The sequence below is a fragment of the Candidozyma duobushaemuli genome (assembly GCF_002926085.2).
Source record: "Candidozyma duobushaemuli strain B09383 chromosome Unknown C_B09383, whole genome shotgun sequence".
Classification (NCBI taxonomy): Eukaryota; Fungi; Ascomycota; class Pichiomycetes; order Serinales; family Metschnikowiaceae; genus Candidozyma; species Candidozyma duobushaemuli.
Genome location: NW_020289897.1, coordinates 233,741 through 258,880, shown reverse-complemented (window position 1 = coordinate 258,880; position 25,140 = coordinate 233,741). Strand labels below are relative to the sequence as shown.

The following is a 25,140-nucleotide window of genomic DNA, read 5'->3' as shown; positions in this document are numbered from 1 at the left end:
GAATTATTTAATGATTTTTGAAGAACATGTTTGCTTCGTTTGCTCTATCTTGTTCGCTGGATTTTTGCAGGCGCTGCCCTCTTTCTGGGGAGTTTTCGTCGACGTCGTCATTTGATTGCATTAATGCCCTTGCTATTTCAATCTCATCACCCTCTGGATTCACATTATGATCGTACTCGGACACGTCTGGATCAACAGGCACATCTTCATTTCTATCGCGGTCCTTGGAAGAATTGTACTTTTCATTGTAGTGGAAAGAATAATCGTTTTGGTATCCCCTATGAGTTTCTGGCTCGACAGCAGCTGCTGCAACAGCAGCATAAGATGGTGCATGGTGATTGCGATGATCATTGTCTGATCTCTGTTGTGGAGACTGCTGGCGTCGTTGTGCAGCTTCAACAACAGCTATTAGTCCATCATCAAGTCCCGAGAGATCGTGGGTTAACAAATTGTCTGATTCACGATGCTGGAGCCCATGGATTGCAGAAATTGAATCCACCTCATCGTGGCCATTATCACGTCGTATTCTGTTCTGTGAGCTTTTCTGATTCGTAACATGATTCAAATCACGACGTCCTTCTGGTGGACTTTGAAGTACTCTCTTAGGCACAACAGCACGCTTGATAGCAATCTCCTCTCTTGCTGATTCTCTGCAAGCCATACAATTCTTGATTGCCGCAGCTACCGTATCTTTGATCCTCGTCCAATGATATTTTTCAGTGACAGCAGATGTGGTTTTGTTGATTCCACCATGATTGGACAAGTGGACCTCGGTGCAAATTTGTAGCTGCCTCACGGGATCGCTGACAACTTCTTTGTCTCGAAGCATGAGTTTTCCATTTTCTAGTCTATAGTGTGAAGCAGAAGACCGTAGTCTGGACTTTTCTTGTCTATCTGCCATGGCAGGATACTTACCAGTTTCGAGATAGAACTTAATCTTGTCAAAGCGATAAGCACCAACAGTCGAGTCAGACACTGTCACTAGCTCTCGACCGTATATGATTGCATCTACCGCCGTGTCATGGCCTTTGAGAATACCGGCAGATTTCACCCTACCAATTCTTTTGAAATTAAGAGACTCCCAGATTCTTCTGGCAGACACGTTTGTTTCGAAAACCAAATTAAAGACACAGTAGGTGTATCCGAGTCTGGGGGCCCATTGTAGAAAACAGTCAGCCAAAGTACGGCCAATGCCTTTACCTCTGATACCAGCATTGACCAAGAAACCGGCGGTACAGATATGAGAGGCACGTCCAGGGTAGTTTGGTTTCACGAAAAATGTTCCCAAGCATTCCTTTTCCCATTGCTTGGGGCCTTCTAACTGAGCTGAGTCTCCAAGGACCATAACACCGGCGAATGCGCCGAACCAGTAGTTCTGAAAATTCAGGATATGAAGTGTATCAAAGAAGGATATCGTATCACCACGCTCTATTTCCATATTAAGTTCATCACATAAGAACGCAAGCAAGCCCGGCGGTAGTTCTTCAGCATTCTGTATTGGATATATCGTCGCTGTTGTCTCACCGTCTTTAAGCAAAACAGTGTATCGCTCAATGCTAGACATTGGATTGTAGTCTAGTTGGGGCCTGTAATGCGGCGGATTGATGACATCGTCTATTTCAGGCATGGTTGTGGACAGAGAGACAAAACACGGGTTTATTTTGCAACCGATCGTGCCTCCGTAGATTTTGTCCTGTTGTGTATATCGTGGGCTAGGGACCGGTATGTTTTCGATGAGACATCAACTTCTGGCACGTGACGTTCTGGAGATTTGTAGGATTTAACCGATTTTTCTATTTCTATGAAAGTTCTATTTCTTTGTCTAGAATGTATTGATGCTGGAGTGGAGAGGTGTGCATTGGGTCTATTGTGACGGTTGAAGACGCTCATCTCAGATAAGATGATTCCGACCTTGAGGTTGGATTGCACCCATTTCACACATAAAAGGTCACAGTATGTCAGAGATCCAACTATATGAGGTCCCTGCCATACATGTATGCACCAACCAATCTGTCGTGGCCCTTGAGAACAGCGACATTCTTGATGTAGCCTATCTGTTCGAAGCCCAATGAGTCCCAAATCTTTTTGCTTGCAATGTTGGTCTCGAAAACGAGATTGAAAACGGAGTAGACATAACCGAGACGAGGCGCCCAGTCCAAAAACTTCCTTGCCATCTCCTTCCCCAAACCAAGACCTCTCACGGAATGGTTCACGATGAAGCCTGCATTGCAAACATGGGAGCACCTTCCAATGTAATTTGGCTTTATGTAGAAATGACCGAGGTACTTCTCTTCCCAGAATGACTTTGGTTGATCAAAGTCGTCCTTGTTAAACTCACCGTTGATCAAAATGGCTGCCATTCCCTCGAAAAGATAAGCCTCGAACTCCTCAGGGCTCATGGGCAAGTAGTGAGGATACGTCTGGCCCTCCTCTATGACATAATTGAATTCCTCGTGAAGAATTGCAAAAAGTGCTGGTGGTACTTCATGGGATGAGTATGCTGGGAAAAGAGTCACTGTCCTACCATCTTTGGCCAAATTGAAGATGCAGCTGTCCGTTATCTTTGGAGTAGTCTCGTACTGCCTGTCAGCAAAAGGAAGGGTCTTCAAAAACTCAAAATTGGAACTCATGTTGACAGTCTGAGCAGGAAGTTTGGATATCCGAGAGATTCCATTCGCAATTCCGTTTTTTTCCTTTAGGATCCCGCCCCATACGCCTGAGCTATTCCAAGCACCACACTGAAAGTTCAGCAAGAAAAAAGTCTGAGTTCAAGAAAGCTGGACCTTCAATTTTACCACTTCTTTTGAACTCTCATTGATGTGGGTCTTGACGTATCACACTTCAAATCAGTTTGTGAGCTCGTTGAATCCAGTACATGATTAGGGCATGAACTGGAATGATTTTGAGCCAAAACTCGATTTTATTTATTTTTTCTAAAAGAAAGTGGTTCCAGTTGCCAAAGAATTGAATCGGCATTGCGGATGGGTAGCAAGCCAGGGTAGTGCACACAACCTTTGAATAATGCCTGGCATATCGCTGGGTTTATTAGCTCCATTCTCATCAACAGCGACAAATACCCACGAAGACCCCCACATTACTCGTAATGGATGACTACACACGAAATGGCATCATAAATGATGGTATGTTATCTTCGGCATCGCCGTATCACGTTCAGCCACTAACCCCAGTGAGTAAAAGAGACAGAAAGCGGCATCAGATTGGTACCCGGCTCAGCAAACTAGAAGCCACGTTCAGCGAGGAGAGAAATGAATACTACCGTATCATGGTTCACGATATTCAAAACAATCTCACCGGCCTCCAGCAGGGTACCAATGAGGAGTACCTTGGAAAACGTAAGGTGCTAGAGCAGAGTCGAGACTATGAGCTTACTAGGTTACGCCTCTGGGAAGAGTACCAGGTCAAGCGAGTAGACACAGAGTACAAGAAAGACATCGCCAAGGCCAAGGAGAACTACGATACAATGATCAAGCTTTTGAAGGAGAAGTTTTTCGACAAGCTTCAGAAACAGGTGAAGCAGCTAAAAGAGGATAAGCTTCTTCTCAATCTTGTGAATGCTAGTCTGTGGAGCACGCAAGGTGGAAACGATCAGAATATATCGGCACTTAGCGCTGCAGCTGCTTCTTCGTCACTCAGCATCAACGACCGCCGGTCCCTTCGAAAGCGTGAGTTTCTGTCCCGCTTCACTTCTGGAGAAGCAGACGACCTTTCAGACTCAGGATTTGGCACCTCAAATGGCAACGGTTTCCTTCGAAACTCAGGCTCTGGAGCAGGCTCCGCGGGCTACTCTTCGTCTTCCAACAAGCGCAGAAGACACTACGCCACGCGATACTCCTCCAACGACGAGATGTCATCAGGAATCACCAGCACAGGAAACGGCCAGGGCCACTCCTTGAAGCATGTCAGCAATAATGGCGCCAGCAGCGGCAACGACAGTAACCTCAGTGACAAGGACTACGACGAGCTCAACAGCTTAATCATGAACAACGAAGAGGGCGGAGCCACTAATATTTTGGCTCGGAGCACGAGTAAGCAGACCGGTAGGGCCAACACTAGAGGTCTGACCAAGCAGTTTGTGGGTGTGCAAGGGTTGAAGGTCGAAGAACTCAATGAGGATTTGACACTTCTTCGGAACGCCATCAGCGTGAAAAGAGAAAATAAGTAGTGTAAGATAGACAATGTACTAGAAAAGTGCCCCAAGAAACAAGCAGAGCTGTTGTACCTTAAATGTCTTGCAGATAGGCACCGCGTTATCTCTAGATCCAAGGCCTGTCTCACTCATTAAGCGCACTATAAAGTTCGATGGCTGAAGAGCAACCTCTACGTTCAATGTCTGACGATTATTCAGACAATGCAGCTTATTTAGAGGAAGCCAAGCATGGATCTTCCAGAAGGCTGCGATTGCTCAACATATTCAAACCCAGGTTACGTCGGCCTGGTCTTCCCGTTTGACGATGCTACGAAAAGTTATCCTCCTTCTATTTATTATACTCACGGCTTCACTCTTGGTGTCACTCAATATCAAGCGCATCAGGAAGAGAAAAAACTTCGATGATGGCGTGGATCTACCTGACTACACCAACCAGAAAGATCGCCGCATGGGCATGAAGAACCTCAGTTCAAAGATTGATTATCCGTTTGAGGTGGGGTGCAGAGTTCCAGACACAAACGCCCCTCGGGCAAATGCCTCATTTGTTATGCTAGCTAGGAACTCCGAGTTGGACGACGTTGTGAAATCCATGGAGTCTTTGGAAAGGCATTTCAATCAGTGGTACAACTACCCTTGGGTCTTCCTCAACGACGTGGAATTCACAGATGAGTTTAAAACAACTGTTCAGCGCCATACGACGGCGAAATGTGAGTTTGGCACTGTTGCACCGGAGAAGTGGAACTTTAGTCCGGACATTGATCCGGATGTGCTTAAGGAGAGTATCGAGAGCCAGGGAGACCGCAAGATTTTCTATGGAAACATGGAATCATATCACAAGATGTGCCGATTTTATTCCGGAGAATTTTTCAAACATCCACTTGTTCGGAGAAATGAATGGTATTGGAGGGTGGAGCCGGATGTGCAATTCTTCTGTGATTTGACTTACGATCCCTTTATTGAGATGGCAAAACATAAGAAGAAGTACGGCTTCACGGTCGCTATTGGAGAGATCTATTACAGTGTCCCCACTCTCTTTTCCACGACCAAGGCATTTATCAAAGAGCATGAAATCAAGGTGAAGTCTGCTTGGGAATTTGTCGCCGACAGGTACAGAGCGGTGAAGGGTAAGAATGCAGCGAATTACAAGGGGAATGAGCGCATGACTGACCGCCAATTTGAAACTAAGGTGGAAAAAGACCTTAACTTGCGGCGCTTTCTCGCCAAAAGTGGTAAGACTGATAAGGATTTCGAAGCAGTCAAAGATTCTGATAACATCAGGAACATCTTTGAAGAGGCGTATGACAAACCAAGCATCCCATTGGACAAATTTGATGACGAGGAATACAATCTTTGCCACTTCTGGTCAAACTTTGAGATTGCACGCACTGATCTCTTCCTTTCGGAGCAGTATCAAGCCTACTTTGATTATTTGGAGAAGGACGGTGGGTTTTATAGAGAGCGGTGGGGAGATGCCCCGTTCACTCGCTTGCGGTGGCCATGCTCCTTGAGAGAGAAGAATTGCATTATTTCCGTGACATTGGATACAAGCATACGACCATGGGTCACTGTCCCAACAATGCACCAGGCAAACAGCTCCCATATGAGGCAGCGCAAAAAAAATTTGCTCATACAGAAAGCAACCCATGGCTTAGTTTTATGAGCAAAAACTCGCCCGACCCAACTGCTCGAAATGGCGTGGGGTGTCGTTGCGAGTGTCCTCCAGGTCACAAGGATGCGGAGGATTATTCTAGCATGTGCATCAAGCATTACTCCTGGGTCATGTCAGACCGCTTTCAGGAGACGACGCCATTCGACTTGGACGCAATAGAGCAAAGGATTGATGACAAAATCGACCGTTACCTTAAACTAGGTGGGGAGTTTGCCAAAAACTCTGTTCAAAACATGAACTGAAATACAAAATAGAAGTTTCGAGTCAATAATATTCTAATATACACTGAAGAATGGAAGCTAGCAATACACAGCAGTTTAACCACCGAAACCGTACAAGGTTCTACCCTGTCTCTTCAAAGCGTAGACGACATCAAGGGAAGTAACGGTCTTTCTCTTGGCGTGCTCAGTGTAAGTGACAGCGTCTCTGATAACGTTCTCCAAGAAGGACTTCAAGACACCTCTGACTTCCTCGTAGATCAAAGCAGAGATACGCTTGACACCACCTCTTCTGGCCAATCTTCTGATAGCTGGCTTGGTAATACCTTGAATGTTGTCTCTCAAGATCTTTCTGTGACGCTTAGCGCCACCCTTTCCGAGACCTTTTCCACCTTTTCCTCTACCGGACATTGTAATATAATATAGTTTGTAATTAAAAAAAAAGATTCTCACTGGGGGAATTTGGTGATGCTTTATACCAAGCGTGAGTGTTTTGCAACCACGAGAATGAGGCCCTGCGGTGACGCCACGCTGTGCAGTACCAACACAAGCAAAACCTGAGGAACGCTTCTTTTGTGCCTAGGTACGTTCAAAAAGTGAAGGACACGATGTACGCCCCGCGGTGCGTAAATTGCAGCACTCCAGTTATCCACTTTTCGCTCGCACAGCAACTTTTTTCCTTCCAGCGCGCGACCGTTTGCCCCAAATTGATCTTTTCAGGCCCGCAAAAGAGCCCTTTCGGTGCCTCTCCCGCACCGAAAAACCACCACAAGTGGCGCTTTCGCTCGCTTCTTGGGTGCGCATTTCGTGTCACTGGCAGCGTCTAGCAAAAATGTAGCTTTCCACCGCGCAGAGTAAAAATAAACAATCTGCCCCAACAAACCCGCACAAGATATATAACCTGGGAGGAATCACTCGGTTAAGATTTTTTTTATCATCACATTTCAATATGGCTAGAACTAAGCAGACAGCTAGAAAATCCACTGGTGGTAAGGCCCCAAGAAAGCAATTGGCTTCTAAGGCCGCCAGAAAGTCCGCCCCATCTACCGGCGGTGTCAAGAAGCCTCACAGATATAAGCCAGGTACCGTTGCCTTGAGAGAAATCAGAAGATTCCAGAAGTCTACTGATCTCTTGATCAGAAAGTTGCCTTTCCAGAGATTGGTCAGAGAAATTGCTCAGGATTTCAAGACCGACTTGAGATTCCAGTCCTCTGCCATTGGTGCTTTGCAGGAATCCGTCGAAGCCTACTTGGTCTCCTTGTTTGAGGACACCAACTTGTGTGCCATCCACGCCAAGAGAGTCACTATCCAGAAGAAGGACATCCAGTTGGCCAGAAGATTGAGAGGCGAGAGATCGTAAGCGGTGCTGGAATAGTATCTTTCACTTCGTTGGTCTGGTTTGTAAAATAGTGTAAAGTATCGAATACACCGTTTTTGAAGAATATTTGCTCTGTAGAGTGCGCCTTTTTAAAACTCGCACCCAATCTATTCTACCTTATGTCAAACTGTTGCTTCCTGCAGGCCACGGCTTCTATACTCAGCAAAGGTGCCCCATATACATAGTGAACTTCCATTACACATTCTATTACAGGTTGCCACGACGCAATGCCTGAATCCAACGACTTTACAAAAACTGCCCTCAAATATACCAATGCTGCTTCATCCTCGCCCGTACCTGCCTGGGCTCTCTCAGCGGCCCTAGTCTACCGTGGCTTATCAATCCAGAAACCTGTGGACCCAAAGCTAGGATCAGGTGGGTCATTTGACTTCAGTAAGTCGGTGGCCGCCTCCAAACCGAACAGATTATCGTGCTTCCTCTTTGGCGGCGCCAGCGCCTTGGGCGGCTACATCATGTACGACGGAGACGTCCCGAATGGTGCCGGTTTCACATTTGCTTGGTCCACATTGTACTTGCTTGTCAACGGGCGCCCGGCCCTCAAAAGTCTAATCAGAGGCCATGTTTCTCCCTTGGCCCTTGCGGGTCTTGCGTTAGGAAACGCTGGAATCTATGGCAAGGAGTTTATCTGGCCATCTGAGTAGTTTGTCGATAGTCATTAATCCCATTTCAACGGTAGCAACCCATTGTCCTGAGCGTACAGTAATATCCTGTTTTCGTCGTAGAGCTCAATGAATTGCTGATCCATAGGACGTTCCTTGGGTGCAGCGAACTTACGGTATTCGTCGAAAATGATCGTGAGAGACCACTTCTGGAGTCTCCGCAAAACACCCACCAAGCAGCCGGTTCTGTGTTTTCCTCTATTGCAGTGAATAAGGATGGGCTGATTTGCTGGGTTTATCACAATCTTTATGGCTTCAGTAATGAGCTCACTGCTGATGATAACGAACGGCTCCTTGTTACCGGCCATGCCTAGATGAAATAATTGGATACCCTCCTCCTCAAAAAAGTCCTCGTGGGACTTTGGGTACTCCTCCGGGATAAGACACAACACCGACTTGAGCTTGAGTGTCTTTAAGAACGAGAAGTTCGGCTGCTGTGGGAAAGAAGACCGATATATGTTGTTGATGACCGGAGCAAAGTTTTCTGGCGGCGTTAAAGGCTGTGTGGCAAGCTCGGCGGCCTTAATGTATTCCAGCCGGGTCTTTTCAGCAGCCTCCTTATCGAACTTATCGTCGGCGTCTTCATCATATGTCCACTCCTCTTCGGTGGTTGTACCAACTCCCTCTTCAAGCTTAATCTTCTGAAGACGGGATCGGAGCGCCTCAGTTCCAATTTTCTGTGAGCTTTGAGCAGGCATAGTCTGTAATGTTCTTGGACGGTTCAGTTCATGACCCCCGATGGACTGATATTGGTCCCCGATAGATCTGGATCTAGCGCACGGTTCGGCAGACCAAGGTCTTCGTCCATCTGGAAGGGGCTATCATAGTCGGCCATCTGTTTTAGCTGAAAGAGTGTAAATAGAGTGTAGTTTGAGTATGGGTGGAAGACTGATTTCGCGATACGAAAAGTGCACTACGGTATTACTGGCATGGGCTACATGGCACAAAAACAAACAATTAAGTAAATTAGCACATTCTATCTCTGAGATTAAGCTCGGTCGTCATTAATGCTCCATCCATGTCGTCAAGAATCCGATCAATCAGATCGTGATCACCGTCAGAACCACAGACTGTCTGAACGTCTCCTTTTTCTGTGGTAGGACTCACCAACTGGATTTTTTCAGCCTTCCCAGGAATCAAGGGCGTATCCTGATTCAATGTTTCGGTGTCGGAGGTTTTTGAGTCCCATCTGGAGAAGACAGTGTTCGGGGAGGATGTTGGGGTAGGGGAATTGTTGGCCGAAGTAGCCCATAATGAACTGAAGGGGAGGTTGCAAACTACCAAAATCACACTGATGTTCGCCAACAATGTCGAGTACGAACTTGACTGTTTGTAGTTCACGATCATCAAAACGGAAGGCAAAATGAAAGTTTGGGTTGTTGTGATGGTCAAAATGTGCAATCCATCAAATTGCTTCAATCCGAGGTATCGTCTGGTCTTGATGGCCAAGGCAAGCTTGGCAATCAATATGATACACACAACATTGAGGGAGGCAGAAAAAAGAATGACAGGCACATTATTGATCCAAGAGTTTGTAGGTGTGAACTCATGCTCCAATAGTTGTTGTCTTAATTGTCTGGCCGATAACACTGTGCTGTAGATATATAACGACACAATGGTTGTGGCTAATGCTCCGGCTGCACATGCCATGAAGTAGCCTAATTTTCTCACTTCAGGTGATTTGAATACAACGTAGATCTGGAAAACCAAAGTAGCTTCCACACTCGCAATTAACAAGGTATGAATAGTGTTTGTGGCAATATAGATGTGGAAGGCATGCCATCTTCCTTCTGGGAAAAGTCCTGTGAACTTGTATGTGAGCGAGCTCAATGGTCCGAACAAAAAGCAAAGATACAACGCCGACTTGATGATCATGAGCACCAAAGTAAGTTGATTTAGAATGAACGTGGGTGTGGTCTTTTTGATAATCACTACCCACGAGAGAAGCATCAAAAGGGCACCGCACCCAATGGCCATTCCATGAACCACACAAAGCTGGAGGGCACGCTCCACTGTGGAGTCCAAAATACCGAACATGAGTTGGTACTCTTCTGCTGTCGCAGTAGAGTTGAGCAAGCTGTCACCTGAAAAATCCATCTGTTTTATTTTCCAAGCCCAGGAAATGGCAGGGGCTTTATACTGAATGGCTGCAAAATACTGGGTGCTAAATGTTTCACGCGCATACCTGTTTGGGCTGCGACAATGAACATCTCAGTAGCCATGAGAATTCATGATGTGGGTGGGCGAAGAAAATTATTCTTCTTGCGGCTTATATGTAAGAGTGAAACGTCTAGTATTTGGGGATGCGAGTCATTTAAAGCTTTAGGAGAAAGTGTAGATGGGGTGTCAGTTGAGATGGCCTTACTATTGAGCCATTAAAATGGCGGGTATGGCAGGTCCGTAGCAGGAATTCCAGCTTTTTAAAAATAGGCCTTCCTGATGACTACAGCCCTCGTATCTGAGACGTTACTGATGTATGGCTGAAACAACAAGGAAGATCCCGAAAACGCATGTTGCAGAGCAGTCTACGAGGTAGATTAGCTTCTTATGGCGGAAGACCATGCCCATCCTTAATTTTCTAAGATCTTTTAAAAGCCGAATTGTAAGATGTTGAAACCTTCAATTGACTCAAACTGTCCGGGCAGAAGTTGAGGAGGACTGAGTCGTCAAATGTGTCTCGCTTTGAGCCTAGAAGAGGTAAGACACGGAAACAGGGGTAACTGCTTCAGTGTACGGACGAAAGCTCCACCGTATGTCCTTGATCTTTCTGTGAGCCATCTACCTCACTCAGAGCGTGAAATAACAGCCCCAATGTGTTCACAGAAGTATAGGTGTACAAACAAACCTAAACCTTATTAGCCGAGACATGGCTCCTATACCATTACGCTTATGATATCTTATACATCACCCAATTGTCTTCCACCGACAAATCTCTACCTCAATTGTTGAGTCACGCGGCCAAACTTTCAATTTCTGATCAATAGTGTTCTTTCGCTCATTCCTAACTTTTATTGGTGATCACATCAGACTGCCCCAACCCAGTAGTGGCGGAGAACAGCGGGGCACCAAAAGTGTCTCCACACTCAACACAAACCTTCATGAACAAATATCAAATTCTCTTTACAATTACAGCTCATCCGAACATCCGAAGAGCTGTCACCGATTAGCGCCTGGCGTCCAGGGGGACCTCAGAACCAATGAAAGTAGACTAATGAAGTCTTCCTCAAACATTATCTCATACATTCATTCCCCTCTTTATTCAATGAAATATACTACGCGGACGTACCTGCCTCCTAGAATACGCGGATTCGTTGGATTCACCGCCTCGTCGCCTTGGTGGAGGTTTATGTCTCACGTGAAGTGACCGTTGAAACCGGTAGGGCTGTGACCCACCCACGAGTTATCAGTACTGGAGTTGCCTTTCCGGCAAAACGTAGAAATAATATTTACTTGTTTATCCTCATAAACTTCTTAACACCCTAATTTAAAAATCCCCACCGGGACAGCTTTGGCATTCTCACCGTCCCGCCCACCAAGAGTTTCGCGGTAGCAGATTCCTACTTTTCCGCCCTGTCATCCATAACATCAACCACACTATAGACAACAACACGAAACAATAGCGGAGATGTCTGAAAGCAACGACTTCTCCATGGTGGACGTGTCCAACGCCGTGGACAGCATCGCCTCCGACTCTGGGCAGGCACCGCCCAAAGAAGAAAATCCAAGCTAATCTTGGACGACAGCGAAGACAACGAAAACATGCATGTGGAAGAGCAACAGCCTCTGGCTGAGGAGTCCTCCAAAAACACCAATGATCCTAGCGGGTCCGCTCCCCTTCCCGACCCAAATGCTACCGTTCCTGTGGACATCAAATGGGTCCAGGGCGGTGAAAAGGTGTACGTGACCGGTTCCTTCACCGGATGGAGAAAGATGATTGGTTTGCAGAAGCAAGAGGAGGAAAAAACGTACCTTGTAACGTTAGGGTTGCCCGTGGGCACCCACCGCTTCCGTTTTGTCGTTGACAACGAGTTGCGTTTTTCCGACTTCTTGCCCACAGCAACAGACCTGATGGGCAACTTCGTCAACTACATCGAAGTGACCCCGAGCATGTGCAATTGCACCTTAAACAGTTAGAAGAAGAACAGGAGGAGATGGCGCGTGAGGAGGAGGAAAGCAAGCTGCGTACTAGCAGGAGGTCGTCTGTCAGCTCCAGAGGCCGCTCAAACTCGGTGTTTGGTTTCACCAACGACGAGGACGATATGGGCGACGGCTATTCCAGATACCACGAGGAAGCAGAAGACGCTCCAGCCAAAACTTACAATTATGTAAGCGACATTCCCCCATTTTCGAAGACCCAAAGGTCATGGAACAGTATTACCTAGCATTGGAGCAGCGCTCTAGAAACAGAAATCAGCAAGACCAGGCTTGGTTGTCTGCTCCACAATTACCCCCACATCTTGAAAACGTTATTCTCAATAACTTTAACTCGCAGGACAAGGACAACAACTCCGGCGCCTTGCCTATCCCCAACCACGTTGTGCTCAACCACTTGGCCACTACCAGCGTCAAGCATAACACTTTGGCGGTAGCATCGGTGATCAGGTACAAAAGAAAGTATGTGACCCAAGTGTTGTATGCTCCACTACAGCAGTAAGCAAATACTATCAAGACAAGATGATGCCCACACAATCCTGTACTAGTGGGATGCGGTCTAATGGGGCTCGCTCTGGTAATTTAAACGGATAATCACGATTTTCAGTTTGCTACATGCTTCTCTACAGAGGGATCACAACTGGTGTTAGACTCTGACCAGGTAGGCCGAGTCGGCCAACTTTTGCCCATCAGTACATAGCACGACGGACGATTGCAAATTTGTGGCACCATAACGTCTTCAAATCATCAAAGACTAGTTCTTATTGTCTTTGACGTGACCCGGCTGGGCTTCGCTTTGTATCGGCCAAAGCAGCTCCCCACCTTGAAGAGCTTCGTGCATTGCAATAGCTATTATGTGCATTTTTGAGCGCGAGATAATGCACTGCTGAGGAAGCAATATGTGCAAGGCCGGCGAGAGACTCGTAAGCAGCGGTAAAACGCCCAAAAGCCTGTCAAAAAATCGATGCTCATCGACTTGGCACCCAGCCACATTTGCCTGTCTGCCTAAGAAATAGGCCGCGGATGTGGTCATCGCGAAGAGTAAAGGCCGTATCACCCCAGGTTTACCTGCAGTTAAAGCAGGAAAGGCCCGATTAGGTGACTGAGACGAGAAAAAAAGGCTGAAAATTGATGGAAAATTATTTTATAAAGCCACTCCCGCTACCACACTCTTTTAACACGACACCCCATGAGAATTTGGTTCAGATAATCGCCATGGGTTTCTCTTCTTTTTTACACGACAACTTCGTCCCTCATGTTCCGAGGTCCCTGGAGCAGCTCACCAGAAGTCAAACGTCTGCTGATGTCGCTCCTCTGCTGCTGAACAAGGGTGAAAAGGCTGGTGAAGTAAGCTCCGTCCACTCGACTCTTACTTACACTTCTCGAGACAGTTCCAACCATCTCCACAGATCCTTGAGATCGAGACATGTTCAGTTGCTCGGTATCGGTGCTACCATCGGCTCAGCTTTGTTCGTCGCTATCGGCAGAGAGGTGGTGTATGGCCCGCTCAACTTGTTTCTTGGATTCACGGTGTGGTCAATTCCCATCTTGTGTATTACTATCAGTACTGCCGAGATAGTGACGTACTTGCCCATTACCTCTCCTTTCGTCAGAATGGCCGGCCGGTGCTGTGACAACGCATTGGAGGTGATGACGGCTTGGAATTTCTGGTTCTTGTGCTGTGCCCAAATTCCTTTTGAGGTGGTGACAGTCAATTCGGTTCTTCATTACTGGAGAGACGATTTTTCCGCGGCCATCCCGTTGGCACTTCAGGTAGTGTTGTATTTCTTAATCAACATCTTTGGTGTTGCGATCTACGGTGAGGTTGAGTTTTGGTTGAGTTTGGGTAAAGTTATCTTGGCTGTTGCTCTTATTTTTTTCACCTTCATCACTATGGTAGGCGGCAACCCGCAGAACGATGCATTCGGTTTCCGCTACTGGCGTGATCCAGGACCCTTGAGCGCATTTCAATATCCAGGCAAAATTGGTTATTTCAGAGGTTTCTTGTCTTGCTTGATTAGAGCAACCTTTACCTTTGCTGGACCTGAGTACGTTTCTCTTGTCGCTAGTGAGACCATCAACCCCAGAAAGACATTGCCATCGGCGTACAAGCAGGTCTTCATCAGGTTGACTATTTTCTTCATTGGAGGCGCTCTTTGCTGCGGGATTCTCGTGCCTTCCAATGACCCAACCTTGATTGAGACTCGTGGTGCCACTAAGCCTGGTGCTGGAGGATCGCCATACGTTATTGCCATGCAAAACATGGGAATCAAGGTGTTTCCAGATATTGTTAATGCTTTGTTGGTTACGGCGGCCTTCTCTGCTGGTAACTCGTACACCTACTGTTCGTCCAGAACGTTGTACGGCTTTGCCTTGGATGGCTACGCTCCCAAATTTCTCACCGCTACCACGAAATCTGGTATTCCCATGTATTGCATGCTTATTTCGTTGGCGTGGGCTTTTATTTCTTTCTTGCAGTTAGGTGAAGAAGCTTCCAAAGTGTTGGACTGGATTGTCAACTTGATTACCTCGTGCCAGTTGATCAACTTCTTCATCTTGTGCTTGACCTACTGTTGTTTCTACCGTGCAATGAAGGCACAAGGCATTGACCGCCGCACGTTGCCCTTCAGAGGATGGTTCCAGCCTTGGTTGGCGATATTCGGAGGTGCTATGGCTTTCACCATGACATTTGTCGGCACCTACGAGACATTCATGCCTGGTGGATGGGACATCAAGAACTTTTTGTTCTCCTACTTGATGATCTTCATTGACATTGGCATTTACATTGTGTTCAAGCTTGTTAAGCGTACCAAGTGGAAGAAGCCAGAAGAGGTGGATTTGGTAACTGGTCTCAAGGAGGTTGAAGAGCACGAGGCATGGTACTACCAGCAGCTTGAAGAGAAGAACCAGTTGAAGGCTAATGGTGAGGTTAAGCAGAGCTTATGGCAGAGATGCTGTACCGTGATATTTGGCAGTGCGCTTTAGACGGTGCTAGAGTACACACGTTGCAGTGTGTCTTAGATATCCTTCAGTTCAAAAATACATATAGCAATTAACACCTACTTGTCTGCAGTGTGGAATGTATCGTGTCGGGCCTGATTATCGGCGAACGGCCTGCCACCCCGGGAGGCTTAGTAAAAAGGCGCTGATCAGCACGATCCACGAAAGACCATTCCTCAGTGGCCATTGTTTTGGCAGCGATTGGTCAAAAGAAGACATATTCCAATTTCGTCAACAAATAAAGTCAACAACGCAATGCATGGATTCTTCTACGTTCTCTGACCCCTAGCCCCCAGATATCTACTGAGGTCTCTAGGGCGGGCATGGCTGCGAAATCGATGAGCCCCGTGACACTATATATAATACCAGGCCTTGGCAACTTTTTTACTTTTCAATTTCGTCATTTTCGGCATCCCACAACCCGAAACGATTCGAATCCCTCAGACCGCTCCTTTCACTATTTTTACCATTTTCCCCCATTCCCTGTGTAATCTGTTTTTGTCAGCTCAGTTCATAGCGCCGCGCCGCGTACATCTAGGCCCATACCAGCCGAAAAAAGAGCCATTCACACCCGCTCAGTTTACCAATACACTCTTCTTCAAACCACCCACCTAGTGTCGCCAGTTTCCCTAGCCTTTTTCCAAGGGTGTCTTTGATGCTCCAGAGCCTTGCTCCACATATCCGTCCTCCATGCCTCCTCCCTGGCTATCGTGGGCTGGCGAGCTTTTAAAACGGCAAACTGACTATGGTCAGAACCAGCTGGATCTATTTTCTGACTACCAGAACTTGGTCCAACGAGCGTTGGCCATTCTGTCCTCCCTGGTGGCCATATTTGCCTGCTTGCTAGCCATGTATTGCTTTTTGGCCATCGACCCAAAGCGCTTGGTGTTCCGCCACCAACTCATTGCATTCCTCCTACTATTCGACCTACTAAAAGCTTGTATTTTGTTACTATATCCAGCCCGTGTGCTTACCCACCCAACGGCGTACCTCAACAAACGGTTTTGCCAGGTTGTGGGCTTTTTCAGCGCCACAGCTATCGAAGGCGCCGACTTGGCCATCTTGTCCTTCGCTTTACATACCTTGTTGCTTATCTTCCGGCCCCAGCTTTCCGTCAAGTTGCCCGAAACGGGCCGTGTTGAAGGCGGTTTGTACAAATACCGTTACTACGTTTACGGGCTTTCCTTCGTCATACCTTTGGTCATGGCGTCATTAGCATATATCGGCGTCGGCCACATCTCCTTCGTGTGCTGGTGCTACCTCCCGCAGCAGCCGGTCTGGTACCGGTTGGTGCTTAGCTGGGTTCCCCGCTACCTTATCATCGTCATCATCATCCTCGTCTACGGACTCATTTATTACTACGTGCTCAAGGAATTCAGAGCCTTGGGCGGCGTATTCACCACCATGCAGCATCAACACACCCGGGACTCCAACAACAAGCCCTCCTTTTTTTCTTCCTTGCAATTTTTTTACATGAAGGTTAGAGACACCATTCATGAGAGCTTTTTCGTTCCCAGAGCAGAGCGGAACGGAAGCTCTTCGAGCTCCGACGCCTCAGCAGTCGAAGCGGTTGGTTCTCGAGCTAAAACCGTGCAGAGTCTGGACGAAAGTCCTAATCAAGACCAAGACGGGGTCAACCACACCCATAATATCATGCACGACTCTGAACTAGAAGCTGCCAATTTGGCTAGCTTCAGAAAGCGTCAAAAACTCATTGAAAGACAGATGAAATCGATTTTCATATACCCTATCGCCTACGTATCGGTCTGGCTCTTCCCCTTCCTCCTCCAGTGTACTCAATTCAATCATGAGCGAAAACATGGACCAGTTTACTGGCTCAATTACTTGGGAGCATTTATGCAACCATTCAATGGTTTCGTGGATGCTCTAGTCTTCTTCTATCGTGAAGAGCCATGGAAGTACACCATTATGAAAAACTATGAAAAGGATAATGCGTTCCGCCTCGATAATTATATGCGCCACCATAGCGGTGACCTGAACTCTCTGCCGAGAAGAAGAAGATTGAGCTCTTACAGTGCTGCCATGTCCATCGACATCGAACAGTATTCTTTGTGGAGAAGAGTCCTTGCGAAATTACGTCTCCCACTCATGGGTCTCCCCACAGAAGAGAACATTGCAAAGTTTCAAAACAACTACCTCTCTTCTCGTCTTGAGGAGCAAAGATCCTTGGCCGGTCAGAATGTGGGAAGCGCTCAAGCGGTTGATGCAAATGGAAACCCAGATTTCACCACGTTATTGACCAAGCATGATTTCTCCAATCTCTTGAATGGCGATATCACCGAGGGAGACTTTCGGCTGACTCTTGAAAACTACTCGCTCAATTTCTCCAAAGAGAGGAGATCGAGCTATTCACAAGGTAAGCAAGAACCCAGAACCAGCATGACTTCTCCCTCCAACAAGTCGTCAAGGTCCAGAAGGCTCTCCATGATGGATCCACACGAGCCCATTCCTGAATCTAAAGAGTACGTTCCTCAAGAAACTAGTGCTGGCCACAGGAAAGGAACCGCCTCGTATGCGAATAGTAAGCGTCCTTCGCAAAGAAGTGAGCGTTCAAGCAGTGTGGGCGAAGACGTCGAGCTCGATTTCTTGCAGTTCTTACGTGATGGGCCTTAATCGACTCATTGCTAGCGAATTTCTGAGAAACGGTTCTCCGTTTACCACTGAGTCAAAAGCCGAATCTTACGACGCTTAACACGATCTTGCGCAGGCGCACTTACTTGCTGCGGTCATACTAAAGGAGAAATCGCAGCCTCACCGGTCAGCCGCTCGCTACGAGATGCTCATCTCTCGAGACGGCTCTCGGCTTTCGGCTCCTGGTGCTCAACTTGTTTCGGTTTTTTACAAACAACAAAGGCTGAGAATCCCTTCCTTTTCATCAGATAACCGTCGCTCGGTTGGCCTTCCGCTAATGCACCGTAGGTGTCAGCGCAATTGTGCAGCGGCTCCTAAGCCCAGGAGTACAGACCTACGCACAGCACTCTCAAAAAAATCACCCACTCAGAGCACAGCAGGTGATAACCCAGAAAAACTTCTCGATGCCTGTTACGTTATTCTGATTGCAATATATATACCGCATCTACGATCTGCCCTGTAAGCTATTTCTTGCTTCACATAATCTGCATCCCTCCATTAGCATAATTACCCAGCACACAGACATCGCTTACGTTACAGTATGGTAAAAGCTGAAATACCTGTCGATCTAGAAGCGGCCAAAAAGATCAAAAAAAAGTTCATTCAGAGTGATGCTGGTGACGGAACAAGGGCCCAGGAGCAATATATCCATGGCTATAAGCTAGCTTTCACCTTGATGAGTATTGTGGCGAGTCTTTTCATTGCAGCGCTTGACCAGACCATTGTAGCCACAATTTTAACAGAAATCAGTGAGGAGTTCGGTGGCTTCGACAAGGTCGGCTGGCTTACCTCGGGGTTTCTTCTACCTACAGCTTGTTTCATGCCGCTGTACGGAAAGATCTCTATCGCCTTTGGAAGAAAATACACCCTTATAGCTGGTATCATCATTTTTGAGATTGGCTCCTTAATTGCTGCTTTGGCAAACAGCATGGACATGCTCATTGGCGGCAGAGTCATCCAAGGTGTCGGTGGAGGTGCCATCCAATCCATGGTTGTTGTGGTGCTTTCAGAGTCTGTGCCCATCAACAAGAGACCACTTTCAATGGCATTAATTGGCATAACATTCTCCGTTGCTTCAGTGGCAGGTCCTTTCATTGGTGGCGCTTTTGCCTCCCATGTCACTTGGAGATGGTGTTTTTGGATCAACTTGCCCGTTGGTGGATTCGCCCTTGGTATGCTCATATTGGCATTCCATCCACCCAGACCTAAAGGTGATTTGAAAGAAAAGCTAAAAAAGATCGACTACCTCGGAACATTCCTTTTTGCCGCTGGTCTCGTCTTATTGCTTCTTGCTCTCACTTTTGGTGGTAATGAGTTCCCATGGAAGTCTGCCGCTGTCATCTGCTGCTTTGTTCTAGGCGGCATCATCACTATCATCTTCATTTATTACAACTTTTCACTCTCGAGGAACCCGCTTATTCCCAAAGAAGTGGTCATCGTGCCAAAGATTTTGATGGCTACTCTGACGGCCGTGTTTAACTTCTGCTTCTTCATGGGTATCGTCACATATTTGGCAATCTACTTCCAAGTCATTTGGCAAGCGTCTCCATGGAGATCTGGTATCGATATGCTTCCGTTTATCATCACCGTTTCTTTAGCATCAGTGTTCAATGGTGTTTTCATGCGTTTCACTCGTTACGTGAAGATCACCATGCTCATATCGGGTATCTTAGGACCTGTGGGTGTCGGACTCTTCTTAATTCTTGACACAGACACTCCTTCAAGCCAGCGTATTGGTTTGTTGATTCCAGCGGGTGTCTCAGTCGGACTTATGTTCCAGAGCTCCATGATGAGTGCTCAGCTAGAAGCCCCCGGTCATGTTCCAGGTTCCATGATTTTGGTGACCATCTTTCTCAATGCTATGAAAACCGTCGGTGGTGTCATAGGTGTCGTCACATCCCAATTGATGCTCACCTCCCGTGGACAGATGTACCTCGTCGATGTTGTTGCGTCTAACCCTAGTCTCTCGCATCTTTCACCAAGGACTATCATTCAGGCGCCCGCCATGATTTGGGACTTCCCTGTTTCAGCAAGAGACGATGCACTCGCTGCCTTCATGAGAGCCCTTAAAGATGTGTTTTATCTCAACTTAGCATACGCAAGTCTTGCATTCATCAGTTCTCTTTTCACGACAAACAAGAAGATTCCTAGTAAGAGCCAAATTGGACACAATGATGACGACGAAGAATCTAAAGAGGACGCCGCCACAGACTCTTCCAAGGAGTTAACACAAGGGACATCCTCAGACGAACGCTGAGAAGAAACTCAGACAGGAGAAACAAACAATAAATTATAGATCGATGCGATAATTAATATTACAAATAATACATAGGATGAAAGGAAATGAGCTCATCAGCAGCGGCTGTAGAATCTATCATTGAAGATTGTTCATGTCAGACAAGTATGTCCTAATGTGGGCATTAAGCTTTGCAACTGCAGCTTCTATGTTGCGCTTCTCTCGATCAAACACTCCGGTTATCTTATTAATGTCCTCTTCCAATTCCTGAATGGTGACTCTATTCTGGTCCATTCTTCTCTCGCGTACACCTCTCTCGTCAGTAAGCCTAGCATATTCGTCTTCAAGCTTCTGAAGCCTGTGCTCTGCTTCTGCTCGTTTTTCCGAGGCCTGCTTGTTAGTGTTGAGGATCTTTTCGTCGAGATTGCTTAGCTGTCTCTCTGTAAGACGAATCAGGTTTTCAATCTCTTCAATTGCAGCCTTCTCTCTGTCCCGCTGCTCAGCCTGTCTATCAAGCTCGCTGCCTTCCTCTTCAAGATGACCCAAATCGTCGACAATGTTTTGAACAATGGTAAGAATATTCTTGAGCTCGTCCTCTGCCAGCTTTATAGCTCTGATTGTCTTTGAACGATTTTGCAAAGTGTTGTCTCCCGTTCGAAGTTGCAGCTCGGCATCTTCAAGGTTACCTTTGAGGTCGTCAAGGATCGCCTGCAATTCGCTAGGATTGACCATGGTAAACTTCTTGAATTTCTCAACCCGTAATGCCTCTTCCTGAAGTAGATAGAGACGATCTTCAATTTGCTCGGCTAAGCCGTACTTCTGTTCTCTATACCTCGCATGTTCGAGCTGAAGCTGTTCTTGTGACCATTGAAGCTTCTTGAGTTCACTTTCAAGCCTGGAGTTGTAGTTATTAAGCTGTGCTAGTGTGGACTTCCTTTGACCCAGTTGATCCTCATTAACTTGAGATGCAAGCTGGTCAATGTCATTTTGGACCTGAACAATCTCGGCCTCTGATTTCCTCACCTCTTCCGAGTAATCTTCACATACTTGAGCAATTGGCTCACAGTCTTTCATCCTCTCTTCACGGAATCTAGCGAAGTTTATGACGGCACTGAGGATGCGTCGTATCCTTTGGGATTCTGGTTTTTTGAGATCCATTATATTGAAGTCATGCACTCCACACTTTTCAAGAAATGCCAAAGAGCAACGAAATAGAATAAGGAGTGGAATCAGTTGGGAAGTATCGTCCTTTTTGGCATCAAAGTCATTATTATTATTGTTGTTGTTGTCATCATCCTGTTGCATGTCGTTCAGGTTAAATTCATTATTGCGTTTTATCAAATCATGCGATAGTTGTTCTGTCGATTGCACCGAGAGACCCATAAAGATATCAACTAGTTCTTCAAAAAGGGTCCTTATGTACTGGCTTGTGGGTCGTGATATCAACTCTTCACTGGCAGTGAACTCCATTGTTTGAAGGCATATCGATAACTCTTTGAAATCTAGTAGGGGAAATGCATCCTTATTTCTGTTGAATATGCGGGGCCCATTGAAAGTCGAACCGTCAGCACGGTTTATCATACTTATTCTGGACATCCGGAACTCATAAAGATTTGGGCCAGCACGCTGTAGATGTAAGAAGAGTGCTGAAGAGAACTTTGTTTACATCCATATCGAATGCGGCCGCGCATCTGCAGGCATGTCAGAGTGCTACTACTACATCAGTTGGTGAGGCCTTCAGATTTCGCGGATGAAGCTCTTTGGAATAGTCTGTTTTGATTTGGTTGTCGTATAATTTGTGAGTCGTGTTGATGTTTTCATGGTCTAGAGTTGTTTTATACTCTCTCCGCGGTCCAAATAGCACCTCTGCAAACTAACTTGATGGTCTCCGTGAGCAAGATGTATGGAACAGCCTTGTCAGCATCATGTTCCACGGCGGTATCTAAATGCTCCAATTCGTCATCACGGAACGTGCTAATGGTGCTCTTCAAGCTGGCGAGCTCTGGGGATGTCTCGATTTCCTTATTGATCTCTTCTGGCGTGAGGCCTCTGCCAGTCTCTTTATCATAAACAGGGATATTGAATTGATTCATGAGGACACGTAGCTGTTGGTTGTAGTGGCCTCCAATGACAGTTTCGACAGCGACAGTACAAGCCATGGCTGCTTCCTTGCTGATGAGAGCAGTACCAGCACCAATGCCAATAGCTCCCACTTTCCAAAGGGGTGTTAAAAGGGAAGGTCTCACACGACGTTGGTGCTGAAGCTTGTTGAATGTGTCGTGATGGTAAATCTCCTGGTCCCACATGTGCTGCAAGACCGGCTTCAAATGTGGGTATTTCGTGGAGAGCACAGCGTATTGGCCCATGTAAATGTAATTGGCGCCTAGTTCACCAGCCTGGTCAACACGAATCACACGGTCCAAAAATGCCTTCTGAGCCTTCGATAAGGCACCGTACTTGACATTCTCTGGGATGTAGTCTTGGGCTTTAGCCTTTGCCTTCTTCTTGCTGGCTTCCAGAGCGACTCTGCTAGTGCAAAACAGACGCAGGACGTTGACAGTGACTCTCTTTGACAACATCGTCTGAACTTATTTGGTTTTTGCGGTTGTGTTGCTAGCAAGTTTTACCAAGGATGTATGAGCTGATTTCTCACTTTACGAGAACCGAGCTCGCTTTCGCATTTAGCTACGTACTCATAACCACACTCTAACTATTTCTCTACAAAGATCTCGAGCATGGAGAGGCCCACATCAAAGGGCAACTCCTGCGTATCTCTGGAGTTGGTCACTGGTTTGTTTTCGTTCTTTGGGACCCTCAAGTGCTTCAATCTTCGGTTGGAGATGTCTTTGACAACCAACCAAGACACAGGGAACACACTTTTCCATCGGGAGTTCTCGGCCCAGACGTCGCTACTCTTTGCAAAATTGACCTTCTCCTCCATTCGTGCCACCCCACAGAACTTCATTGAGCCATTTACGCTGTAGAAGAGGAAGATCGAGCCGTTCTCTGTCTCCTTGTATGCCTTGTCCAACCTCTTGTTTCCAAGGTCCGTAGATGTCCAAATATTATTATTAAGGGATGCATCGATGTCCTCAACACTGAATGACTTGATGACAAAGAACCGTGAGCCAGATGGCACACTAAAGACACCACGCGTTCCATGAAAGATGTTACCGCAGCTGGTTGATGGCTCCAGTGATTCTGGAGAAGTGGGAGGCAGTTCGTCTGTATTAGTTTGCACTAAGCTCTCCTCGGAAATACAGCTGAGCCTTCTTCCAAAACTCAACTTCCTGGGTTCACGGACTTTAGCGGATAAAGGCACACCCGTGAAACAGGTGGACCAAATGTTTGGATCACAGGAGATTTCCAAATGTGTGGTAGTGGCTGCTAAGTACGTGACTGTGTCAAGAAGATTCAATGTCTGCCTTGTACAGTGATAGATTCCACGTAAACTATTAGTGCCATGGTTGGGTGCCTTGAAGCCAATGATGGTAGAGTCAAAAAGTGGGCAAACCATGGTGGGAGCAAGGGAAAGAATATTGAGTAAATAGGATATTAGTTTTGTTTTTGAAAGCTGGATGTTGATGAAACGGGGGTTGTGTGGGATTCCGGGGTTATATATGATGCTCGTCACTTTTTTGCAGCCAAAAGTCGCAGGAGGCGCCAAAGATGGGGAACACAAATCTTGGTCTTTTCAATGTCGTACGCAAGAAATCACCTTGCCCGAAGATAGCCTTGATTAGTCTTTCGGATCTGTGAACCAATTGACATGTTCGGGAAGAAAAAGGCATTCCTCAAGTTTCAAAGTCTGAAACGTTTCAGAAATATATTAAAGGTTGTCGCACTCGGTGAAAAGTTGTAAACTCAGCTCCAGATGCGAAAGTGACTCCAAACCATTAACTAATCCTGATTACATTCTTCACTATAGCGGATTCAGCATATTGGTGAGACCAAAGGAAGAGGACAATAGTAGGGGATTGATATTGATTGGATCTCGAGAACAAACACTACGCTTATCATTCTCACCCCACCATTCGATCCTGGAATTAGAACCACAATGGATGAACCTCGAGGCAAAAAGCCGCTGATCTATAAAAAAGAGGTGGACTCTTCAAAGGTGAACATGGAAGTGATCAAACATTGGATTGAGGAGAAGCTCAGCGAACAACTACCGGAGGACGATATTGCAGCAGGGTTCATATACGAACTCGTGGCAGGGGAGGAACATCCTGATATACATGCCATTGAGAATCAGATGGACGATTTTCTCGGGAAACAGGAAAGTAGGACCTTCTGCAAAGCACTATGGAGGCATCTTCTTAGTGCCCAAGAAGATAAGGATGGCATTCCGGAAGAGCTAATTGAGCAGCGTCGAAAATTGCTCGAGGAGAAGAAAAAGGCTGCACAGGAGGCATCAAAATACAACAAGTCTGAAAGGAACAGAGGGTGGTATCAGCGAGATAGAAGAGACCGCTTCCAGAGCCGAGGCAGGCAAGGAGACCAAAGAAGTGATAACGATGATCATAGAAAGTCGAATTATAGTCGAAAAGATTCCAAGAAAACCAACTATAACAGAGGCAGTGAAGGAAAGCTGTCCAAGAGAGAGCAATACGAAGAGGACCATCATGATGCCCGAGAACGTGGGCCGAGAGACAGAACTCTTCTATGAGGTGTTCATGAACACGAAAAACATTCTCACCTTTAATGAATTCCGAATGTTCCGAATTGATAAGTAAGATTGAACCAGATTCTGCATCACCACTGGCGCTAAAAGCTATTGTCGAAGTACTAACATTCCCCGCAACCGGTGCGAATCGTGCTTGGCGTATATCCACATAGTTATCAATTTCATGGTGATATATATTTTTTAATTTGTTCAAACAGTCTAATTGTCCTTTCTCATTTACCCGCCTTCCCTTTAGTATTCTGCTTTCCTTTTAACCCAAGCTGTTGGGCGTGTCCTCTACAATATACCAGACCCCTCACC

At 46.5% G+C, this 25,140-nt stretch overlaps 15 protein-coding genes across 15 annotated transcripts; 7 read left to right on the top strand and 8 right to left on the bottom strand. All coding sequences in view use genetic code 12, as the record gives it.

Annotated features, from left to right (window-relative positions):
- Window positions 1-7: 7 nt before the first annotated feature.
- On the bottom strand, window positions 8-1,627 carry SPT10 (Spt10p; the record flags this gene model as incomplete). Its single annotated transcript, XM_025481483.1, has 1 exon — window positions 8-1,627. The coding sequence occupies one exon, from the start codon at window positions 1,625-1,627 to the stop codon at window positions 8-10; it is 1,620 nt and encodes a 539-aa protein (XP_025336101.1).
- Window positions 1,628-1,970: 343 nt separating this feature from the next.
- CXQ87_002997 (uncharacterized protein) lies at window positions 1,971-2,630 on the bottom strand (the record flags this gene model as incomplete). The annotated part of the gene is made up of 1 exon (XM_025481482.1): window positions 1,971-2,630. The coding sequence occupies one exon, from the start codon at window positions 2,628-2,630 to the stop codon at window positions 1,971-1,973; it is 660 nt and encodes a 219-aa protein (XP_025336100.1).
- A 473-nt stretch (window positions 2,631-3,103) lies between these two features.
- On the top strand, window positions 3,104-6,079 carry CXQ87_002996 (uncharacterized protein; the record flags this gene model as incomplete). The annotated part of the gene is made up of 3 exons (XM_025481481.1): window positions 3,104-4,162; window positions 4,443-5,614; window positions 5,638-6,079. 3 exons carry the CDS (start codon window positions 3,104-3,106, stop codon window positions 6,077-6,079), a joined length of 2,673 nt encoding a protein of 890 aa, XP_025336099.1.
- A 75-nt stretch (window positions 6,080-6,154) lies between these two features.
- Window positions 6,155-6,466, bottom strand: HHF22 (histone; the record flags this gene model as incomplete). The annotated part of the gene is made up of 1 exon (XM_025481480.1): window positions 6,155-6,466. One exon carries the CDS (start codon window positions 6,464-6,466, stop codon window positions 6,155-6,157), a length of 312 nt encoding a protein of 103 aa, XP_025336098.1.
- A 538-nt stretch (window positions 6,467-7,004) lies between these two features.
- On the top strand, window positions 7,005-7,415 carry HHT2 (histone; the record flags this gene model as incomplete). Its single annotated transcript, XM_025481479.1, has 1 exon — window positions 7,005-7,415. One exon carries the CDS (start codon window positions 7,005-7,007, stop codon window positions 7,413-7,415), a length of 411 nt encoding a protein of 136 aa, XP_025336097.1.
- Window positions 7,416-8,109: 694 nt separating this feature from the next.
- SIW14 (putative tyrosine protein phosphatase) lies at window positions 8,110-8,811 on the bottom strand (the record flags this gene model as incomplete). The annotated part of the gene is made up of 1 exon (XM_025481478.1): window positions 8,110-8,811. The coding sequence occupies one exon, from the start codon at window positions 8,809-8,811 to the stop codon at window positions 8,110-8,112; it is 702 nt and encodes a 233-aa protein (XP_025336096.1).
- Window positions 8,812-9,079: 268 nt separating this feature from the next.
- On the bottom strand, window positions 9,080-10,210 carry CXQ87_002992 (uncharacterized protein; the record flags this gene model as incomplete). Its single annotated transcript, XM_025481477.1, has 1 exon — window positions 9,080-10,210. One exon carries the CDS (start codon window positions 10,208-10,210, stop codon window positions 9,080-9,082), a length of 1,131 nt encoding a protein of 376 aa, XP_025336095.1.
- Window positions 10,211-11,738: 1,528 nt separating this feature from the next.
- On the top strand, window positions 11,739-12,767 carry KIS1 (Kis1p; the record flags this gene model as incomplete). Its single annotated transcript, XM_025481476.1, has 4 exons — window positions 11,739-11,783; window positions 11,840-12,193; window positions 12,220-12,438; window positions 12,474-12,767. The coding sequence occupies 4 exons, from the start codon at window positions 11,739-11,741 to the stop codon at window positions 12,765-12,767; spliced, it is 912 nt and encodes a 303-aa protein (XP_025336094.1).
- A 713-nt stretch (window positions 12,768-13,480) lies between these two features.
- Window positions 13,481-15,250, top strand: CXQ87_002990 (uncharacterized protein; the record flags this gene model as incomplete). The annotated part of the gene is made up of 1 exon (XM_025481475.1): window positions 13,481-15,250. One exon carries the CDS (start codon window positions 13,481-13,483, stop codon window positions 15,248-15,250), a length of 1,770 nt encoding a protein of 589 aa, XP_025336093.1.
- A 705-nt stretch (window positions 15,251-15,955) lies between these two features.
- Window positions 15,956-17,899, top strand: GPR1 (Gpr1p; the record flags this gene model as incomplete). Its single annotated transcript, XM_025481474.1, has 1 exon — window positions 15,956-17,899. One exon carries the CDS (start codon window positions 15,956-15,958, stop codon window positions 17,897-17,899), a length of 1,944 nt encoding a protein of 647 aa, XP_025336092.1.
- Window positions 17,900-18,458: 559 nt separating this feature from the next.
- Window positions 18,459-20,174, top strand: SGE1 (Sge1p; the record flags this gene model as incomplete). The annotated part of the gene is made up of 1 exon (XM_025481473.1): window positions 18,459-20,174. The coding sequence occupies one exon, from the start codon at window positions 18,459-18,461 to the stop codon at window positions 20,172-20,174; it is 1,716 nt and encodes a 571-aa protein (XP_025336091.1).
- A 117-nt stretch (window positions 20,175-20,291) lies between these two features.
- Window positions 20,292-21,623, bottom strand: NUF2 (kinetochore-associated Ndc80 complex subunit; the record flags this gene model as incomplete). The annotated part of the gene is made up of 1 exon (XM_025481472.1): window positions 20,292-21,623. The coding sequence occupies one exon, from the start codon at window positions 21,621-21,623 to the stop codon at window positions 20,292-20,294; it is 1,332 nt and encodes a 443-aa protein (XP_025336090.1).
- A 365-nt stretch (window positions 21,624-21,988) lies between these two features.
- CXQ87_002986 (putative monooxygenase) lies at window positions 21,989-22,732 on the bottom strand (the record flags this gene model as incomplete). Its single annotated transcript, XM_025481471.1, has 1 exon — window positions 21,989-22,732. One exon carries the CDS (start codon window positions 22,730-22,732, stop codon window positions 21,989-21,991), a length of 744 nt encoding a protein of 247 aa, XP_025336089.1.
- A 131-nt stretch (window positions 22,733-22,863) lies between these two features.
- On the bottom strand, window positions 22,864-23,670 carry CXQ87_002985 (mRNA-binding phosphate metabolism regulator; the record flags this gene model as incomplete). Its single annotated transcript, XM_025481470.1, has 1 exon — window positions 22,864-23,670. One exon carries the CDS (start codon window positions 23,668-23,670, stop codon window positions 22,864-22,866), a length of 807 nt encoding a protein of 268 aa, XP_025336088.1.
- Window positions 23,671-24,210: 540 nt separating this feature from the next.
- On the top strand, window positions 24,211-24,822 carry CXQ87_002984 (uncharacterized protein; the record flags this gene model as incomplete). Its single annotated transcript, XM_025481469.1, has 1 exon — window positions 24,211-24,822. One exon carries the CDS (start codon window positions 24,211-24,213, stop codon window positions 24,820-24,822), a length of 612 nt encoding a protein of 203 aa, XP_025336087.1.
- Between the last annotated feature and the right edge of the window lie 318 nt (window positions 24,823-25,140).